The sequence below is a fragment of the Pseudorasbora parva genome, chromosome 1 (assembly GCF_024679245.1).
Source record: "Pseudorasbora parva isolate DD20220531a chromosome 1, ASM2467924v1, whole genome shotgun sequence".
Taxonomy (NCBI): domain Eukaryota; kingdom Metazoa; phylum Chordata; class Actinopteri; order Cypriniformes; family Gobionidae; genus Pseudorasbora; species Pseudorasbora parva.
Window position 1 is genome coordinate 65,815,300 of NC_090172.1, and position 16,412 is coordinate 65,831,711.

The 16,412-nt window shown below is 39.6% G+C and overlaps 1 protein-coding gene across 3 annotated transcripts; it reads right to left on the bottom strand.

The window, feature by feature from the left end:
* Nucleotides 1–2,412: 2,412 nt before the first annotated feature.
* LOC137080835 (uncharacterized) lies at nucleotides 2,413–10,284 on the bottom strand. Of its 3 annotated transcripts, none has more exons than XM_067447602.1 (5): nucleotides 10,186–10,284; nucleotides 7,054–7,116; nucleotides 5,645–5,714; nucleotides 5,476–5,500; nucleotides 2,413–5,316 (listed from the first exon to the last, which is right to left on the bottom strand). In XM_067447602.1, the coding sequence occupies exons 2-5, from the start codon at nucleotides 7,066–7,068 to the stop codon at nucleotides 3,663–3,665; spliced, it is 1,764 nt and encodes a 587-aa protein (XP_067303703.1). In that variant the 5' UTR covers nucleotides 7,069–7,116; nucleotides 10,186–10,284; the 3' UTR covers nucleotides 2,413–3,662. The 3 variants fall into 3 exon arrangements, with proteins under 3 accessions (XP_067303703.1, XP_067303705.1, XP_067303704.1); XM_067447604.1 differs by having other exon boundaries at nucleotides 7,054–7,111; nucleotides 10,186–10,222; XM_067447603.1 differs by lacking the exon at nucleotides 10,186–10,284 and adding an exon at nucleotides 8,724–8,966.
* Nucleotides 10,285–16,412: the final 6,128 nt, after the last annotated feature.

Consider the following 16,412-nt stretch of genomic DNA (forward strand, 5'->3'; position numbering starts at 1 on the left):
TATCATGAATCAATAAATCAGCTTACAGTGAGTATGCCTCCTCGCCTTCCATCATCAATTGTGTTCATTCCTGTTGCGTTTCCTCAAACTGGCGTGACCCGTGTGAGCGTTGAGTCTGAGGAGGGGGCGGGGCAAACTCTAGCTTGAATTTGGACTGCAGTGCCCATTTCAACCACTAGCTGTCATTCCTACATACTGCACCTTTAGATAGACACCTGTACCTGAAAACGGTAATGCAATCTATGTAATTTACATCTTAAAGTTTAATTGTCATATTGTTTGTTATTTACATATGTATTTCTTATTTCATAATTGATTTTAATAAGAGGAAAAAAATAAAATATAAAAATATGTATTGTCGCCATGAAATAAAAGGTTGGTCATAATTATAGTTTTTTATTACTGAGTTTTCTTTATCTGTGGAAGGTCAGTTTTGTGTGTCTTTTAATATGAAATATATGTTTCTAAATGTGTTGTATTTTACTGTGATGGCACAGTCTCTTGAACTATAAGTGATTGCTTCTACATTTGATATGCATTTTTGTATTTTTACTATTACTTGTATTTTAATTAAATACGTTTCCCACAACAGTATTTTGTATTTGAGGGAACGTATTTTGTTTAGTTATTAGGTTTGATGAACAAGTATATGTAATTTGTAACAAAATAAGTTTTGATGTATTTGTCCCATCTCTGAATAATTTACCCTCACAAAGTTTCTATACACTTTTGTGATGTGAACTTTAACACCTACCGTATTTGACTCTTTCTCAGGTGAGGTAAAGCAAGTCAAATCTGCCCTAACTCAAAAACCTTCAAATTCTCACACACTGCAGGTCACAGAAGACTTCTCCGTGGTTTGAGCTGCTCAAGACGAGAAATCAGAGGCTTTTTGGCAGGCGTGTTCTTGGTTATATATAGCTTTAAGTTTATTTTTTACAAGTGAATTACTTTATATAATACCAATAATAAAAACAAAAGGTAAAAGTACATAAAAAAATGAACTGGTTACAAGCGTTGTAAAGGCATCTAACACCAGAGAGGCCGTCCCACAGAATCAGCATCTCTATCCCACATTCTTGACACATCATCAAACCCCCACAAAACTAGTCTATATAAAGCTCTTCTCCTCTTTGCCTTCTTTCCTCCGGTTTCTTCTCCTTTGCTGTCACACATAAATGCGTATAAATAGTACGAGTGTGCAATGTCGTGGAATGAATACGCCAAAACTCATGTGAATTTCATTTTGTGCATATGAAACGCTGTTTTTCGCGTGCATATGATACGCACTTAATGGCGTATATATGACACGCGCTTGGGTGGGATTAGGGGGCGTATATATGACACACTCTTGGGTAGGTTTAGGGTAGTGGGGCGTATATATGACACGCGCTTGGGTGGGATTAGGGGGCGTATATATGACACACTCTTGGGTAGGTTTAGGGTAGTGGGGCGTATATATGACACGCGCTTGGGTGGGATTAGGGGGCGTATATATGACACGCGCTTGGGTAGGTTTAGGGTAGTGGGGCGTATATATGACACACTCTTGGGTAGGTTTAGGGTAGTGGGGCGTATATATGACACACTCTTGGGTAGGTTTAGGGTGGTGGGGCGTATATATGACACGCTCTTGGGTAGGTTTAGGGTGGTGGGGCGTATATATGACACGCTCTTGGGTAGGTTTAGGGTGGTGGGGCGTATATATGACACTCTTGGGTAGGTTTAGGGTGGTGGGGCGTATATATGACACACTCTTGGGTAGGTTTAGGGTGGTGGGGCGTATATATGAAACACTCTTGGGTAGGTTTAGGGTGGTGGGGCGTATATATGACACACTCTTGGGTAGGTTTAGGGTGGTGGGGTGTATATATGACACGCGCTTGGGTTGGTTTAGGGTGGTGGGGCGTATATATGACACGCTCTTGGGTTGGTTTAGGGTGGTGGGGTGTATATATGACACGCGCTTGGGTAGGTTTAGGGTGGTGGGGCGTATATATGACACGCTCTTGGGTAGGTTTAGGGTGGGGGGGCGTATATATGACACGCTCTTGGGTAGGTTTAGGGTGGTGGGGTGTATATATGACACGCGCTTGGGTTGGTTTAGGGTGGTGGGGTGTATATATGACACGCGCTTGGGTAGGTTTAGGGTGGTGGGGCGTATATATGACACGCTCTTGGGTAGGTTTAGGGTGGGGGGGCGTATATATGACACGCGCTTGGGTAGGTTTAGGGTGGTGGGGCGTATATATGACACGCGCTTGGGTTGGTTTAGGGTGGTGGGGCGTATATATGACACGCGCTTGGGTAGGTTTAGGGTGGTGGGGCGTATATATGACACGCTCTTGGGTAGGTTTAGGGTGGTGGGGCGTATATATGACACGCTCTTGGGTAGGTTTAGGGTGGTGGGGCGTATATATGACACGCTCTTGGGTAGGTTTAGGGTGGTGGGGCGTATATATGACACACTCTTGGGTAGGTTTAGGGTAGTGGAGCGTATATATGACACGCTCTTGGGTAGGTTTAGGGTGGTGGGGCGTATATATGACACGCTCTTGGGTGGGATTAGGGTGGTGGGGTGGGGGGTTCGTATGTATAATACGCCATAAAGTGCGTGTCATATGCACGCGAAAAACAGCGTGCCATAGACACGCCAATATGAGTTTTGGCGTATACATTCCACGACATTGCACACTCGTACTATTTATACGCATTTTCGTGAGATCCGGCTTCTCATCCCGTATAAAGGTATACTACTTGCATTTATTTTTCATTGATGCTCTTTCTAATACAGGTTTTCTAATATACACTTGACATGTTTTAACAATATATGTCTCTAATATTTGATTAAATACCTTCCTTAATAAAACAATGAATACAGTTATGATGTCTTTTTACTTAATAAAACACTTTCTTAATAAAACACTTTCTTAATAAAATACTGAATACAGTTATGATGTCTTTTTACTTAATAAAACACTTTCTTAATAAAATACTGAATACAGTTATGATGTCTTTTTACTTAATAAAACACTTTCTTAATAAAATACTGAATACAGTTATGATGTCTTTTTACTTAATAAAACACTTTCTTAATAAAATACTGAATACAGTTGTGATGTCTCTTCATTTAAAACACATTCATTAGTTGCCATAAAATAGTGGTAGCTTATCCACAGAGCAAAATAGTACAATTGCATTTTTACTCAACAACTTCATATTGCAAACTGTTGTTATCAAGTTTGCCCAACACACAAGGTTGGTGTACTCAAGGAAGGCGGTACTCTGTTAAAGTTTAAAACTGTTGGATCTGCCATAACCAATCGCTAACGTTTGGTCGTGACGTATGTCATCTCAAAGAAGCGCAGGACATCAACGTCCTCGTTCTCAGCCACTCCCTCTGTTCACTGATTGGACCGGTTAAAATTTGACTGGAGAAAAATATATCGCAAACCCAGACGACGTACTGAAGGAAAAAGAAAATTGAGGGGAAGTACACTGAAGGGCGGAGCCAGGCTATCACATATGTGCTCTGAGCAGTGTTGATTTAACACTGGGGATTTCGCTGTGTACTAGGCAAACGGGAACTCACGATCAGTCAATAGATGCACATTATTACACACAAATTGGGAGATATTATTTCTCAAGTCTCTCTTTTTGACTCAAAAGTAAAGGTGATGTCTTGGAAGTCCCTCCAGTGAGCAAACATTTTCCATTACACGAAACAGAATTAACTTGTTTTGCTCCTGCATCATTTCTTTCCTCCTATTCACCAGGTGGATTATCCTTTCGTCATCTTCCTTTTTCTCCTCCTCCAGTTTTTCAATAAAGAACTTCAGATGTTCATCAGTGAAAGCACTATCCACATCAATTTCGAACTTGGACAGACTCATGATGGTCTTATAAGCTTCATGCAGCAGGATGGACTTTTGTGTTTTAATCTTCTCCAGTTCACTCTTCAGATTTTGTATTTCTGTTTTATTCTCAGACTCTTCCTTTCCAGTATCTTCATATTTATTTTCATGAAAGCTGGTTTCAGGCTTTTCACCAGTGCGTCCATATTCCTGTTTGAGCTTATCAAATGTCATAATGACTGGTTTTGTCCTCGTCACATATTTCTTGTTCTCTTTGATGTGTTTGCTGTAATGACATCTCCCTGGACACACAGTGCAGTGCTCATCTTTCATGATGTCACACTTGTACAGTTCACAGGGAGGGACCCACCAGCAACCAAACTCATGACAGTTTTCCTCACAGACGGAACAGCAGGTTGCATTTAGGTTCCTCAAAGCAGCATTTTCAATGGCGACTTTTTCTTTGAAAACTCTGTTGACTGTAAAGGTAAAGTTTTCACCTCTCTCAATCTTGTCTCTTTTCTGTCTGAGGGCTTCCTGAATCTGATTCAATTCTTTCATTTTTAGTTCCTTCTCAGTGATATGATCCATCTGATTAAAGAGACAGGCCTCGAGTCGTGTTGGCTCTTTCAGAACATCTAATTTAATCGGAACACTTTTTCTGTTTTCTTCTTTCAGGAGTGTCAAGAACTCCTTCACGCTTTTCTCTCCCATTTCCCATGATGATCTGTAGACATGATCATACCGCTTGTCTCTTTTCTCTTTCTGTCGATTGTTGAATAAGAAGTGAACAGGTTCATTGTTTTCATCTCTTCTGTAGGGTATTTCTGCGGTTTTAATGGCATTGAGAGCCTCTGTTGGAGGGCTTCCATCTGAATGTGTGAATAGAAACACGATGTTGTTCTCTATATCTCTACCAAACCGAGACAGAAATGAGTGAAATATGTAACGCTCTTTTCCAGAGAGAAGTTTCTGAGACGCCTTCATCACAAAACACACTGCATCAATAGAATGAATCCCTTCCTTTGCTGAAAATAAGCTGCTCAGATCCTCAGAAGTTTTTCTTTCTGTCTTGAATCTATTACTGTGTGCATAATATCCTGGAGTGTCAATGATGGTCAGAGATGTTGGGTTTTCTTCAACAAACACCTCATAAACCGTGACCTCAGATGTCTGGGATTGGGATTGGTCTTCATGTTGTTCTTCTTCAGTGATTTGATAAAACTCTTGATCCTCAAACTTCACTCCCAGTAAGTGGTTGATAATGGTGTTGATGAGGGCAGTTTTCCCAGCACCGGTTTCTCCCGCCAGGATTACAACTTTGTTCTGCTTATTTTTGTCTTTTCGTCCATATGTCCATCGTTTGATCTTTCTATCATCCCCATCAATATTATTTAGTCCAGTGTTCAGTCGGTAAAGCGCTGGAGGACCTGGATTTAATAGGGTGGCATCATGGTGGGCTCTACAATAGAGATTTGATTAAGACTTAACATGTTATGATATCAACCAGCTATTTCCTAACATGCCTGTGAGGGCATCCATTCTACCATGCTGTTGCATATTTTGATGATTTGTTAGCAATATCATGTTACTTAGCCCAGATTAGGGAAGGAAAGCTTACCGCTTATCTGGTTGAATCCTGACTCCTGCATTTGATAATAAGCATTTTCAAAGATTATAATAATGAATAGCAGACATTAAAATTAATTTTGATTTATTGTAATATTATTAGTAACATTAGATGCTGCTTTTTCTTAAGACAAAAATAATGTGTTAATTTACAGACTCACGGTTCATTACAGCAGGAAGATGTCCAATAATGTCATCACTGCAGTCAGAGTCATTGTCATGGTGATACACCTTTAGGAAAAAAGTTTTCATGTGTGTTAGCGTGTCATGTGTTTGTAAATGTTGTTTATTAAGCTCATGGTGTTCCACAAATCATAAACTTTATATCACAAAATTAAATACAATCTACACAACAAAATCTGCTCAGAGCACATGGTCCCACTCCACAGAGAGTTGAAATAACCCTAAAGCAGTGTTAAAGTTAATAAGATAATTAAGTGATGATTGAGCATTAGTGATGAACACATACTGCAGAATCACTGAAGGAAAGAGAAACACAAGAACTACAACTGACTTCAGCCACAGCCTAACGCTGGGCATACACTTTGCCATTATCTTCCGATTTCGAGCCGAATTCTGACTTGTGCAACTCTTTTTTGAGTCGGGACGATTTTCAGCTTTGTTGTGCATTGTTTGTTGTGAGGTGTTTGTGCAGTGTACAGGGAGTCAGTGGATATCACGCAAACTTAAATGTGCAAATGTAAATATTTTGCTTGTTAACGGCAGGTGTTCATCACTAATCCTTAGTCATCACTTAATTATCTCATCAACTCCATGAACATAAACTGATTCAGTGTTATATTTAACAGCCTGTAGTGTGCACACTTAGCAGTGTTCATTTCACCTGGGCTAACCCCTGTGGGGCCTCCATGGAAACTGTGGACAAAACTGGCTGGGCCCCAGTAAGACAGCCCAGGTCAAACACATCTGGGCCCCACATTACTGTGCTGGCTGGGCACAGATCTATTTCGATATAAGAAGTCTAGGTTAACCTTTCTTCGAAATATTCATTATATAATCAGTGAAAGTTAAAGAGGTATCGAGCCATATTCCGAGATACTTGTATGAGGATATCACTTCAAGATTTGCCCTATTCAGGGATGTAATACCTTTGTTACATGGATACTTTCCAAACCTCATTGCTTTGTTTTGCGCTATTAAAAACTAGGTTTAAACCACGAAAAGCTTCTTGAATACTGTTAAAATATCCTGTATCTGTTTTAAAATGTCATCATTCGAGTATGGTATGGAGTAAAAAATGGTGTCATCAGCGTATTAATTAATAATAGTTCTCACACTACAGATAGCTAGGAAAATACTGTTTATATCAGTTGAATATAGGTTTGAAGCTTATACAGACCCTTGAGCGTGTAAATCATCGTTCCATAATATAATTACCAAACAATTTGGGTTAAATTTGTTCTTGTTAATCAACAGATCATTTTGTTGTGTTCTCATTACTGAATTACCAATTTACTACCAAGTAAATAGATTTTTATTTAGATTTTTTAATTATGCTTTTTATATATATATATTTTTTAAATTACTTTCTCATAGAAAGTGAACTCACCTTAGATTCAGCCATGTCTCCACCTCACAGAAGGTCTTCACAGCGCTCCAGTTTTCTGCTGAACTAAACACATCAGAACATTTACTCAGAACACAGGCTTCTTCAGACTCTGTGTCAGAACATCTCAGAACAAACGCTTGAGTCTTTTTTTTTATTAGTTATTAAACATCAATGCGTCATTATGGCCCCATTTACACTGCATGGTTCAAGTGACCCTATTCTGATTTTTTCCTCTCATGTGGCACAGATCGGATATGACATGTGAACGTGTAAGCAGGAAAAAAAAAAAGCATGAATTCCGATATGCTCAGATCAGATCCAGGCCTCACTCATATGTGGTAATAAATCCGTGGTAATATGATTCATATGCGTGCATTTGCGTCTGCCATGTAAGCGGTCAGATCGGATATTCCCCAGCAAATGCGAGTCGGACGTCATTGAAAAAGGGACGGGGACGAATGACATCAACTCAAGTGGACACAAACTGCGATCACATGACACTAATGGTGGGTCGCAGAAAATATTTCTGTCTCATGCAGAGTGAATCCAGCATTTATATTTAGATGTCACTTACGAAACTTTGCAGCATGCAGTTGGCCATCGGTCCTCTTAGCAGCATGAAAATCAATAGCTCGAACACAAACGTGCAAATCTGTTTCGCCAGTATATCGTTACAGTATCACCTGGGGGCTTCAGCCTTGTTTGTACTTTCGGCGAGCCTCCGATCACTACACTCAATGTGAAGATTAACGTAGCCCTCGCCCTCAATCACGCTGCAGTGTTTGTGAGAGCTGCTGATTTCTCCAACGCATAGCGCATAACGCATTCTCAGACTGCGATACAGGAAAAATAAAACAGAACTCATAACATTAGGACTAAAATGTTAGCAAGCAAGCTGCTGATAGTTTTCAACTACAGTCCTTAAAGTTAACTGCAAGGTAATTCTGCCAGGTCTGCATGGTTCCACCGCACCAATGACACGGGGCTGTCCACAGACGTGCCTGACTTTAAATCGGTGCTACTAAACACAGATATCAGCCGATGCCGATATAGTTAAAAAAAATGACAAATATCGGCCCAATATATATCGGCCAGCATCTACTTACAAAATAATCGGTAAATCAATATACCGTTTTATATGAAGGAGTTGGCACACTGATTCTCACATCAGTTTGAAGCAAAAACTCTAGGCAACATCACCCATTAGTCAAAAGTATTGTGGTATGATAATATAATGTAGATATCTGCCCTATATCTAATGCGAGTTCAGGTCTTTTCTCACTGATGATAGAAACTGGAGGCGTTGTTTTGTGCACATGACGATCTGCATGAGGGAAATCTGACACACATTTTGAGACTTGATCTTCTAAAACCAATTTCTGCACTAAAAAAACATTAAAATACCGCTGAGCATAAAGTCATCTTCAAAAAATAACAAGTGTGACATTTTGGACACATATTACAATGTTTAGGATATGTTTAAAATGACAGATATAGTTATTTATAAATTATTCCAAACAAAGTCTGTTCGAAAACTTGAGTTTTGCAGGTGCTGTGTTTAGTTTCGGTTACGTTTCGGCCCAGCGTTTTTATTTCGCTGTATCATTATCCTACTAAATTACAACCACAGCTCTAATTACAACTTATTAAAGAAAACTTAAGAGACAAACCTTGCTCAAATCTTGATCTTTGTGTCTTTTGCTTCCTCTAGAAAGTGCAGAAGCTTGAGTCTCAACAGATGAACTCTGATTTACAGAGACGATAAAAACTAGACTTCACTTCACTTACACGGACCAGTCTATACATGTTTTTGTTTAAAACCATTTGTGTAACACAAATAAAAGATCGATATGTCTCAAATTAAATTAAAACAAAGACAGAAAACTTTGTAGCTCATTTTTCTTCTTCTTCTTCTTCTTCCTCTTCGTTCTGTTGTTTTCAAGACAGGATGTCTGCAGCTGAGAGGAAAGCTTTCTCATTGGTGGAAGCAGCTTCCTGTTGACAACTTGTTAACGATACATATACGTCATTCAGATTTTTTTTCCTTTTTTTTTCTGAAATTAATGCCATAAACCAGAACCATTCAATGAGACATATTCAAAGTAAAAATAACTAAAGTAAAATTAAATAACATAGTGCCAGCGGACAAGGGGGAAAAAAAGATAGAAAAGAAAAGAGAGCTACTGTACATGTACAGTTATAAGCTCCAGTTGCTTTTTTACTTGTGCAATTACACAAAACAGAACAATAAAGCTTAAAATCAGTTTGATTTGGAGCAGTGGCGTAGGCAGAAACTGGATGATGGGTGGGTCGCCAGAATAATTCACATTACCCCTTCATTTGAAAAAAAAAGAAAAGAAAAAAAAAATATATATCCTATAATCCTATTGAAACATATAACAGAGCGAAAAGTAGGCTATTCTTCATATGCTGGACATTTTATTGTCTCTTGTCTTTTAATATAGTCTACTTGTCCATGTTTGTGATGTTTGAGCGTGGCGTGCGGAAGGACCGTTTGCGAGGTTGCTTTATTTATTGTTTTATTCCCCGAGTGCTACTACACTGAAAAAAAATGTTGGTTTAACTTAAAAAAGTAAGTTAGCTGGTTGCCTTAAAATTTGGATTTTATTGAAATTCAAATTTTGAGTTGATACAATGAAGGTAGCTGGTTTAATAAATAGAAACTCAATTTGGTATGTTTAACTGCGTCATCACAAATAAAACACACACCTTTTAATAGTAATTTAATAAAGGTTGTCGATTCTCTTTTTTTTATTGTATTAACTCAAATGTTTAATTTCAATGAACTCAAAATTTTAAGGCAACCAGGTAACTTATTTTTTAAATATTTGTTTTACAGTGTAGTGTCCTACTGTGGTTTGGAGTCAGGCCTTTTCATTTTATGAATGTGAAACTTTCCCATTAATGTTAATAAATGTATGACGTATGTCTTTATTTCTCAATCTCATAATCATTGAAGTGTATCATTATGTCAAATCCACTCAGCTTCAAATCAATGTAAATTTTTTTCTTAAATGCTTTCAGGTAAATACATTTATATTTAGATTCATAATTTTGATACTTTTATCATTTGAAATCTTTTTTAATTACTCTCATAGAAAGTGAACTCACCTTAGATTCAGTCACGTCTCCACCTGACAGAAGATCTGCTCGAGCTCCAGGAACTGCTCAACAGCGCAGAGAGAAAAGTGTCCTCTTCCTCTTCCTCCTTCTTCTCTCTTCTCTTCTGCACTCAACAGCTTAACCTCAATATATATATATATATAAGCCTTAAAGGAACACTCCACCTTTTTTTGAAAATAGGCTCATTTTCTAACTCCCCTAGAGTTAAACATTTGAGTTTTACCGTTTTTGAATCCATTCAGCCGATCTCCGGATCTGGCGGTGGAACCTTTAGCATAGCTTAACATAATTCATTAAAGGGGGGGTGAAACACTCAGTTTCAGTCAGTGTCATGTCAATCTTGAGTACCTATAGAGTAGCATTGCATCCTGCATATCTCCGAAAAGTCTTTATTTTTTTTATAATTATATAAGAAAGATGCGCTGTTCCGAGTCTTTCCGAAAAAAGCCGAGCGGGTGGGGGCGTGTGGTGTGAGCGGAGCTAAATAATGACGTGTGCAGCAGCGCGCTGCAGTGAGGAAAGTGAGTCGCTCTGTGAGGAAAGTGATTCGCTCTGTGAGGAAAGTGATTCGCTCAGTGAGGAAAGTGATTCGCTCAGTGAGGAAAGTGATTCGCCCGCCGCGTGAGGAAAGTGATTCGCTCTGTGAGGAAAGTGATTCGCTCTGTGAGGAAAGTGATTCGCTCTGTGAGGAAAGTGATTCGCCCGCCGCGTGAGGAAAGTGATTCGCTCTGTGAGGAAAGTGATTCGCCCGCCGCGTGAGGAAATTGAGTCGCTCTGTGAGGAAAGTGATTCGCCCGCCGCGTGAGGAAATTGAGTCGCTCTGTGAGGAAAGTGATTCGCTCAGTGAGGAAAGTGATTCGCTCAGTAAGGAAAGTGATTCGCCCGCCGCGTGAGGAAAGTGATTCGCTCTGTGAGGAAAGTGATTCGCCCGCCGCGTGAGGAAATTGAGTCGCTCTGTGAGGAAAGTGATTCGCTCAGTGAGGAAAGTGATTCGCCCGCCGCGTGAGGAAAGTGAGTCGCTCTGTGAGGAAAGTGATTCGCTCAGTGAGGAAAGTGATTCGCCTGCCGCGTGAGGAAAGTGAGTCGCTCTGTGAGGAAAGTGATTCGCTCAGTGAGGAAAGTGATTCGCCTGCCGCGTGAGGAAAGTGAGTCGCTCTGTGAGGAAAGTGATTCGCCTGCCGCGTGGGGAAAGTTAGTCGCTCTGTGAGGAAAGTGATTCGCCCGTCGCGTGAGGAAAGTGCTAATACAGATCGACCGCCGTCCTATCAGTGGGTAAGTCAGTAGCTACTGGTTATATCACCTGTTTAGAATCCTACAAGCCAGCGCTTTGATGGGCGTAGCCTGTTGCTTTCGCTCTCTCTCTCTCTCTCTCTCTCTCTCTCTCTCTCTCTCTCTCACGCTCTTCCGGTAGAATTGTCCGTAAGGCCCATACAAGGAAATTCCGCCCCCACTAACGTCAAAGGGGACGCATGATCTCAAAAAACTTGCCGAAACTTATGACTAACCGGAAGTAGTATTTTTGACAAAGAAATACTCCCATCAAACGTCCACCTTAACTTTTGAAACTTTGTCTATGTTTAGTATGGGATTCCAAGTCTTTAACAGTGTAAAAAGATCAGTATGCATGAAACAGCATTTCACCCCCCCTTTAAATATGATTAGACCATTAGCATCTCGGTCAAAAATGACCAAAGAGTTTTGATGTTTCTCCTATTTAAAACTTGACTCTTCTGTTGTTACACTGTGTACTAAGACCTACGGAAAGTGGAAAGTTGTGATTCTCTAGACCGATATGGCCAGGAACTATTCTCTCATTTCAGCATATAATCAGGGAACTTAGCTGCTGTACCATGAGTGCAGCGGCGCAATGATATTACACAGCACCTGAAAATAGGCTAATTTCTGTCGACATAACTAATGTGACAACCTTGCACAGGGAGTGTGCCTTGTAACGAGACAGAAGATATTCGCTTTTCTCAAAATCAAGTACGTAAACTTCAGACTTGCGTCCTTGTTAGTTCAGGCTTGCCAAGTTTGACTCAGGGCAACGAACTCCAGAGGAAGTCGAAACGACAGCATTCTCAGCTCGCTCGGGCTCCTCTGGTTATCACTGTATGTATATGTGAGGCTACAACAAAATGAAATATGTCATTAAACACCACTCTGCCTCTTTTCATTTTCATTTACAAACATATTAAACATATTCATAGCCTAATAATCGATTATCTTCACTGCATATAAAATAACAAAACAAAATATAGACAGTTTCATCGGCAACAACATAAACAAACGTTACTGTGCATGTGCGCTTGTGTGGCCCAAACTTAACTTCCGGAAGACATCCACAAAGAATCAATATCAACAGAGACTGTTATCTTTCTTATGCGTTATCATATTTTGTTTTAATTGTGCAACATTATCTTAATTTATATGTTTTATTTTTTGGGCAGGGACAACACAAGTCGTCAAATTTAACACAACCTGTGTCGTTTCTTAACACATCTCTCTAAGGACTACACATTTTGTGTTACCTGTAACTCAACTGATGTGTCATTTCTCTTACACTGAAGTGTGTGTTGAAACAGTTTACACACTAATGTGTTATAGTTACACAACTTGTGTCAGATTTGTGTTACACGTGACTGTAGGTGTGTTTTTGCCAGAGTAACTTCCTGTGTTTGGATGTACTCTGAAAGTATTGTTAGCTTGTTTTTAGTCCATTGACGTTTAGTAAAGTTTTTATTTCCTGGATGTTTTAGACATCATGAATCTACACAGACAAGCTCTTATTGAGATTAACAGAGGTTTAGATGTTGATGTTTCATTTGAAGTCACCAGAATCTGATTAATCAAACCTTTATTTGAGCTCTTGACCCTTAACTTGTCTTCTAATCCATCTTCGGCTGCTTTAACTGTATTTTATTCAAATAATTGTGTTTTATGGCAGTAACTTCACAATACCATTTTTCTTAAAACTTTAGAATTTAATTTGATCATGAAAAGGACTGAAATCTTGCCAATAATTAAAATATAATTTATTTTAATCATTGGCATTGGCATTTTAATCAATGGCCATTAAAGGATGTCAATGTCTGACGGAAACAGCAGATTGCATTTCTTCTTTCTAAAAGAATATGTTTTGGAACAGAATGATTGATATTTCTGATGAATATGTATAAAAGAATGTAAAATACTTTTAAAGCTGATTAATAATAATTAAAAAGGAGTAGTGCAGTATGAGTCTATTGTAGATCAGTTTCTGTAGAGAAGGGCAGGCTCCCCCAGTGCAGACTTTATCACTCACCCCCACCCTGCTGTCTTCCTGTTATGTTTATAACAATGAAGATATATACCATATAAGGAGGCAAACCCATCTCTCATTCTCTAGGCCCCAGACAGAGGAGCCAGTTCTAAGAAACAGCAGGATGTAGGCATGTAACACCTGTTGTTGCAAACACAATTTCAGCTCGTTTCTTCTGACACCTGAAATGGCACACACACACACACACACACACACACACACACACACACCTACACACACACACACACACACACACACACACACACACACACACACACACACACACACACAGTGATTATACGAAGATCAGTTGTCTTTAGTCATGCAGACACATAATATAAAGTACATACATTATGCCTAAAGCAAAATTAATTTTCACTACACTCCTCACTTTTAATCAACTTAAAGGAACTCTATGTAAGAAATGTATCTCAATTAATCATAAAATGGCCCTGATATGTCACTAAACATTAAGAAATCATGTTGATTTCAAATACTTCTATCACTGACAACAGTAGTCCGGCCAGGATATTGTCATTATAAAGTTGTTGTTGCAGCGCTCAGCTGATGTTGATGATGTCATGTTGTGTTTTGGCCTGAAGCTCCGCCCTCCACCGATCTACGAATCACAAACTCAGTAGTGTTCGGGCATCCGGGTTGGCAGATCTGCTCTAGTTACCACAGCTGCAGATCTACAAACGTTCCTGCTGTTCTTGTTTCAGTACCAGTTTTGGCCACAATATGTATGTAATACACTTCCTTTAAAAAGTATTTTATATTCTTTTATACATATTCATCAGAAATATGAATCCTTCTGCTTCAAAACATATTATTTTAGATACACTGTATTCCCAACAATGTCCTGAACTCAATAAATTGCAGAGCTGTACTCAAAGCTGATATATTGTTCAGGCACCACAAAAGTTTTAAGTTCACTCAAGAAGTTTCCCGGTTATTGATTATTTAGACAAGATTAGCACTGTGTTTATGAGTAGAACTGAACTCATTTAGTTCAAGAGTGGATTGAAATAACGTCTGACGTAATTATGACGTGCAAAAATTATTGGAGGTTCACATCAACATGGCAAATTCAAATAACCGATAACCTACACAAACCAACATAAAAAAAAAATGGACATTCCGATGAATGGTGAATGAACTAGTCTATGATCGATTGTGGTGGATGTAAATACACATATGATATACTAGGCTAGTTGTTTGCAAGGACTGCTGCGCGCACCCGGATGTACGCAGGCAACAACATCAAGGAGATCCACCATCAACAACATCAAGGAGATCCACCATCAACAACATCAAGGAGATCCACCATCAACAACATCAAGGAGATCCACCATCAACAACATCAATGAGCTCGACCATCAACAACATCAAGGAGCTCCACCATCAACAACATCAAGGAGATCCACCATCAACAACATCAAGGAGATCCACCATCAACAACATCAAGGAGCTCCAGCTCCACCATCAACAGCATCAATGAGCTCAACCATCAACAACATCAAGGAGCTCCACCATCAACAACATCAATGAGCTCGAACATCAAAAACATCAAGGAGCTCCACCATCAACAACATCAATGAGATCCACCATCAACAACATCAATGAGCTCGACCATCAACAACATCAAGGAGATCCACCATCAACAACATCAATGAGATCCACCATCAACAACATCAATGAGCTCAACCATCAACAACATCAATGAGCTCCACCATCAACAGCATCAATGAGCTCGACCATCAACAACATCAAGGAGCTCCACCATCAACAACATCAATGAGCTCGATCATCAAAAACATCAAGGAGCTCCACCATCAACAACATCAATGAGATCCACCATCAACAACATCAATGAGCTCGACCATCAACAACATCAAGGAGATCCACCATCAACAACATCAATGAGATCCACCATCAACAACATCAATGAGCTCGACCATCAACAACATCAAGGAGCTCCACCATCAACAACATCAATGAGATCCACCATCAACAACATCAATGAGCTCGACCATCAACAACATCAATGAGCTCAACCATCAATAACATCAATGAGCTCCACCATCAACAACATCAATGAGCTCCACCATCAACAACATCAATGAGCTCCACCATCAACAACATCAAGGAGATTCACCATCAACAACATCAAGGAGATTCACCATCAACAACATCAAGGAACTCCACCATCAACAACATCAATGAGATCCACCATCAGCAACATCAATGAGATCCACCATCAACAACATCAAGGAGATCCACCATCAACAAGATCAAGGAGATCCACGATTAACAACATCAAGGAGATCCAATATCAACAACATCAAGGAGATCCACCATCAACAACATCAAGGAGCTACACCATCAACAACATCAAGGAGATCCACCATCAACAACATCAAGGAGATCCACCATCAACAACATCGAGTAGATCCACCATCAACAACCTCAAGGAGATCCACCATTAACAATATCAAGGAGATCCACCATCAACAACATCAAGGAGATCCACCATCAACAACATCAAGGAGATCCACCATCAACAACATCAATGAGCTCAACCATCAACAACATCAAGGAGATCCACCATCAACAACATCAAGGAGATTCACCATCAACAACATCAAGGAGCTCGACCATCAACAACATCAAGGAGATCCACCATCAACAACATCAAGGAGATCCACCATCAACAACATCAAGGAGCGTGCAAACCGGCATGAAAACCTTATAGCCTGTACATACAGGTAAGTACCTGGGCAGCATGGGTTCTATGTGGACTTGGGCTGCAAATGGGCAATTTATGTGGGTCCCATGTGTGTTTCATAATGTGGATCCGTATGAGATGTATTTGAGATTGTTTCTTTTATCAATTATTTTAATAAAAAAGCAG

Coding starts and splice junctions, on each gene's coding strand:
- LOC137080835 (XM_067447602.1), bottom strand. Junction 5,501..5,644: donor TCTTCCTGCTGTAATGAACC/GTGAGTCTGTAA, acceptor TATCAAATGCAG/GAGTCAGGATTCAACCAGAT. Junction 5,317..5,475: donor AGGATTCAACCAGATAAGCG/GTAAGCTTTCCT, acceptor TCTCTATTGTAG/AGCCCACCATGATGCCACCC.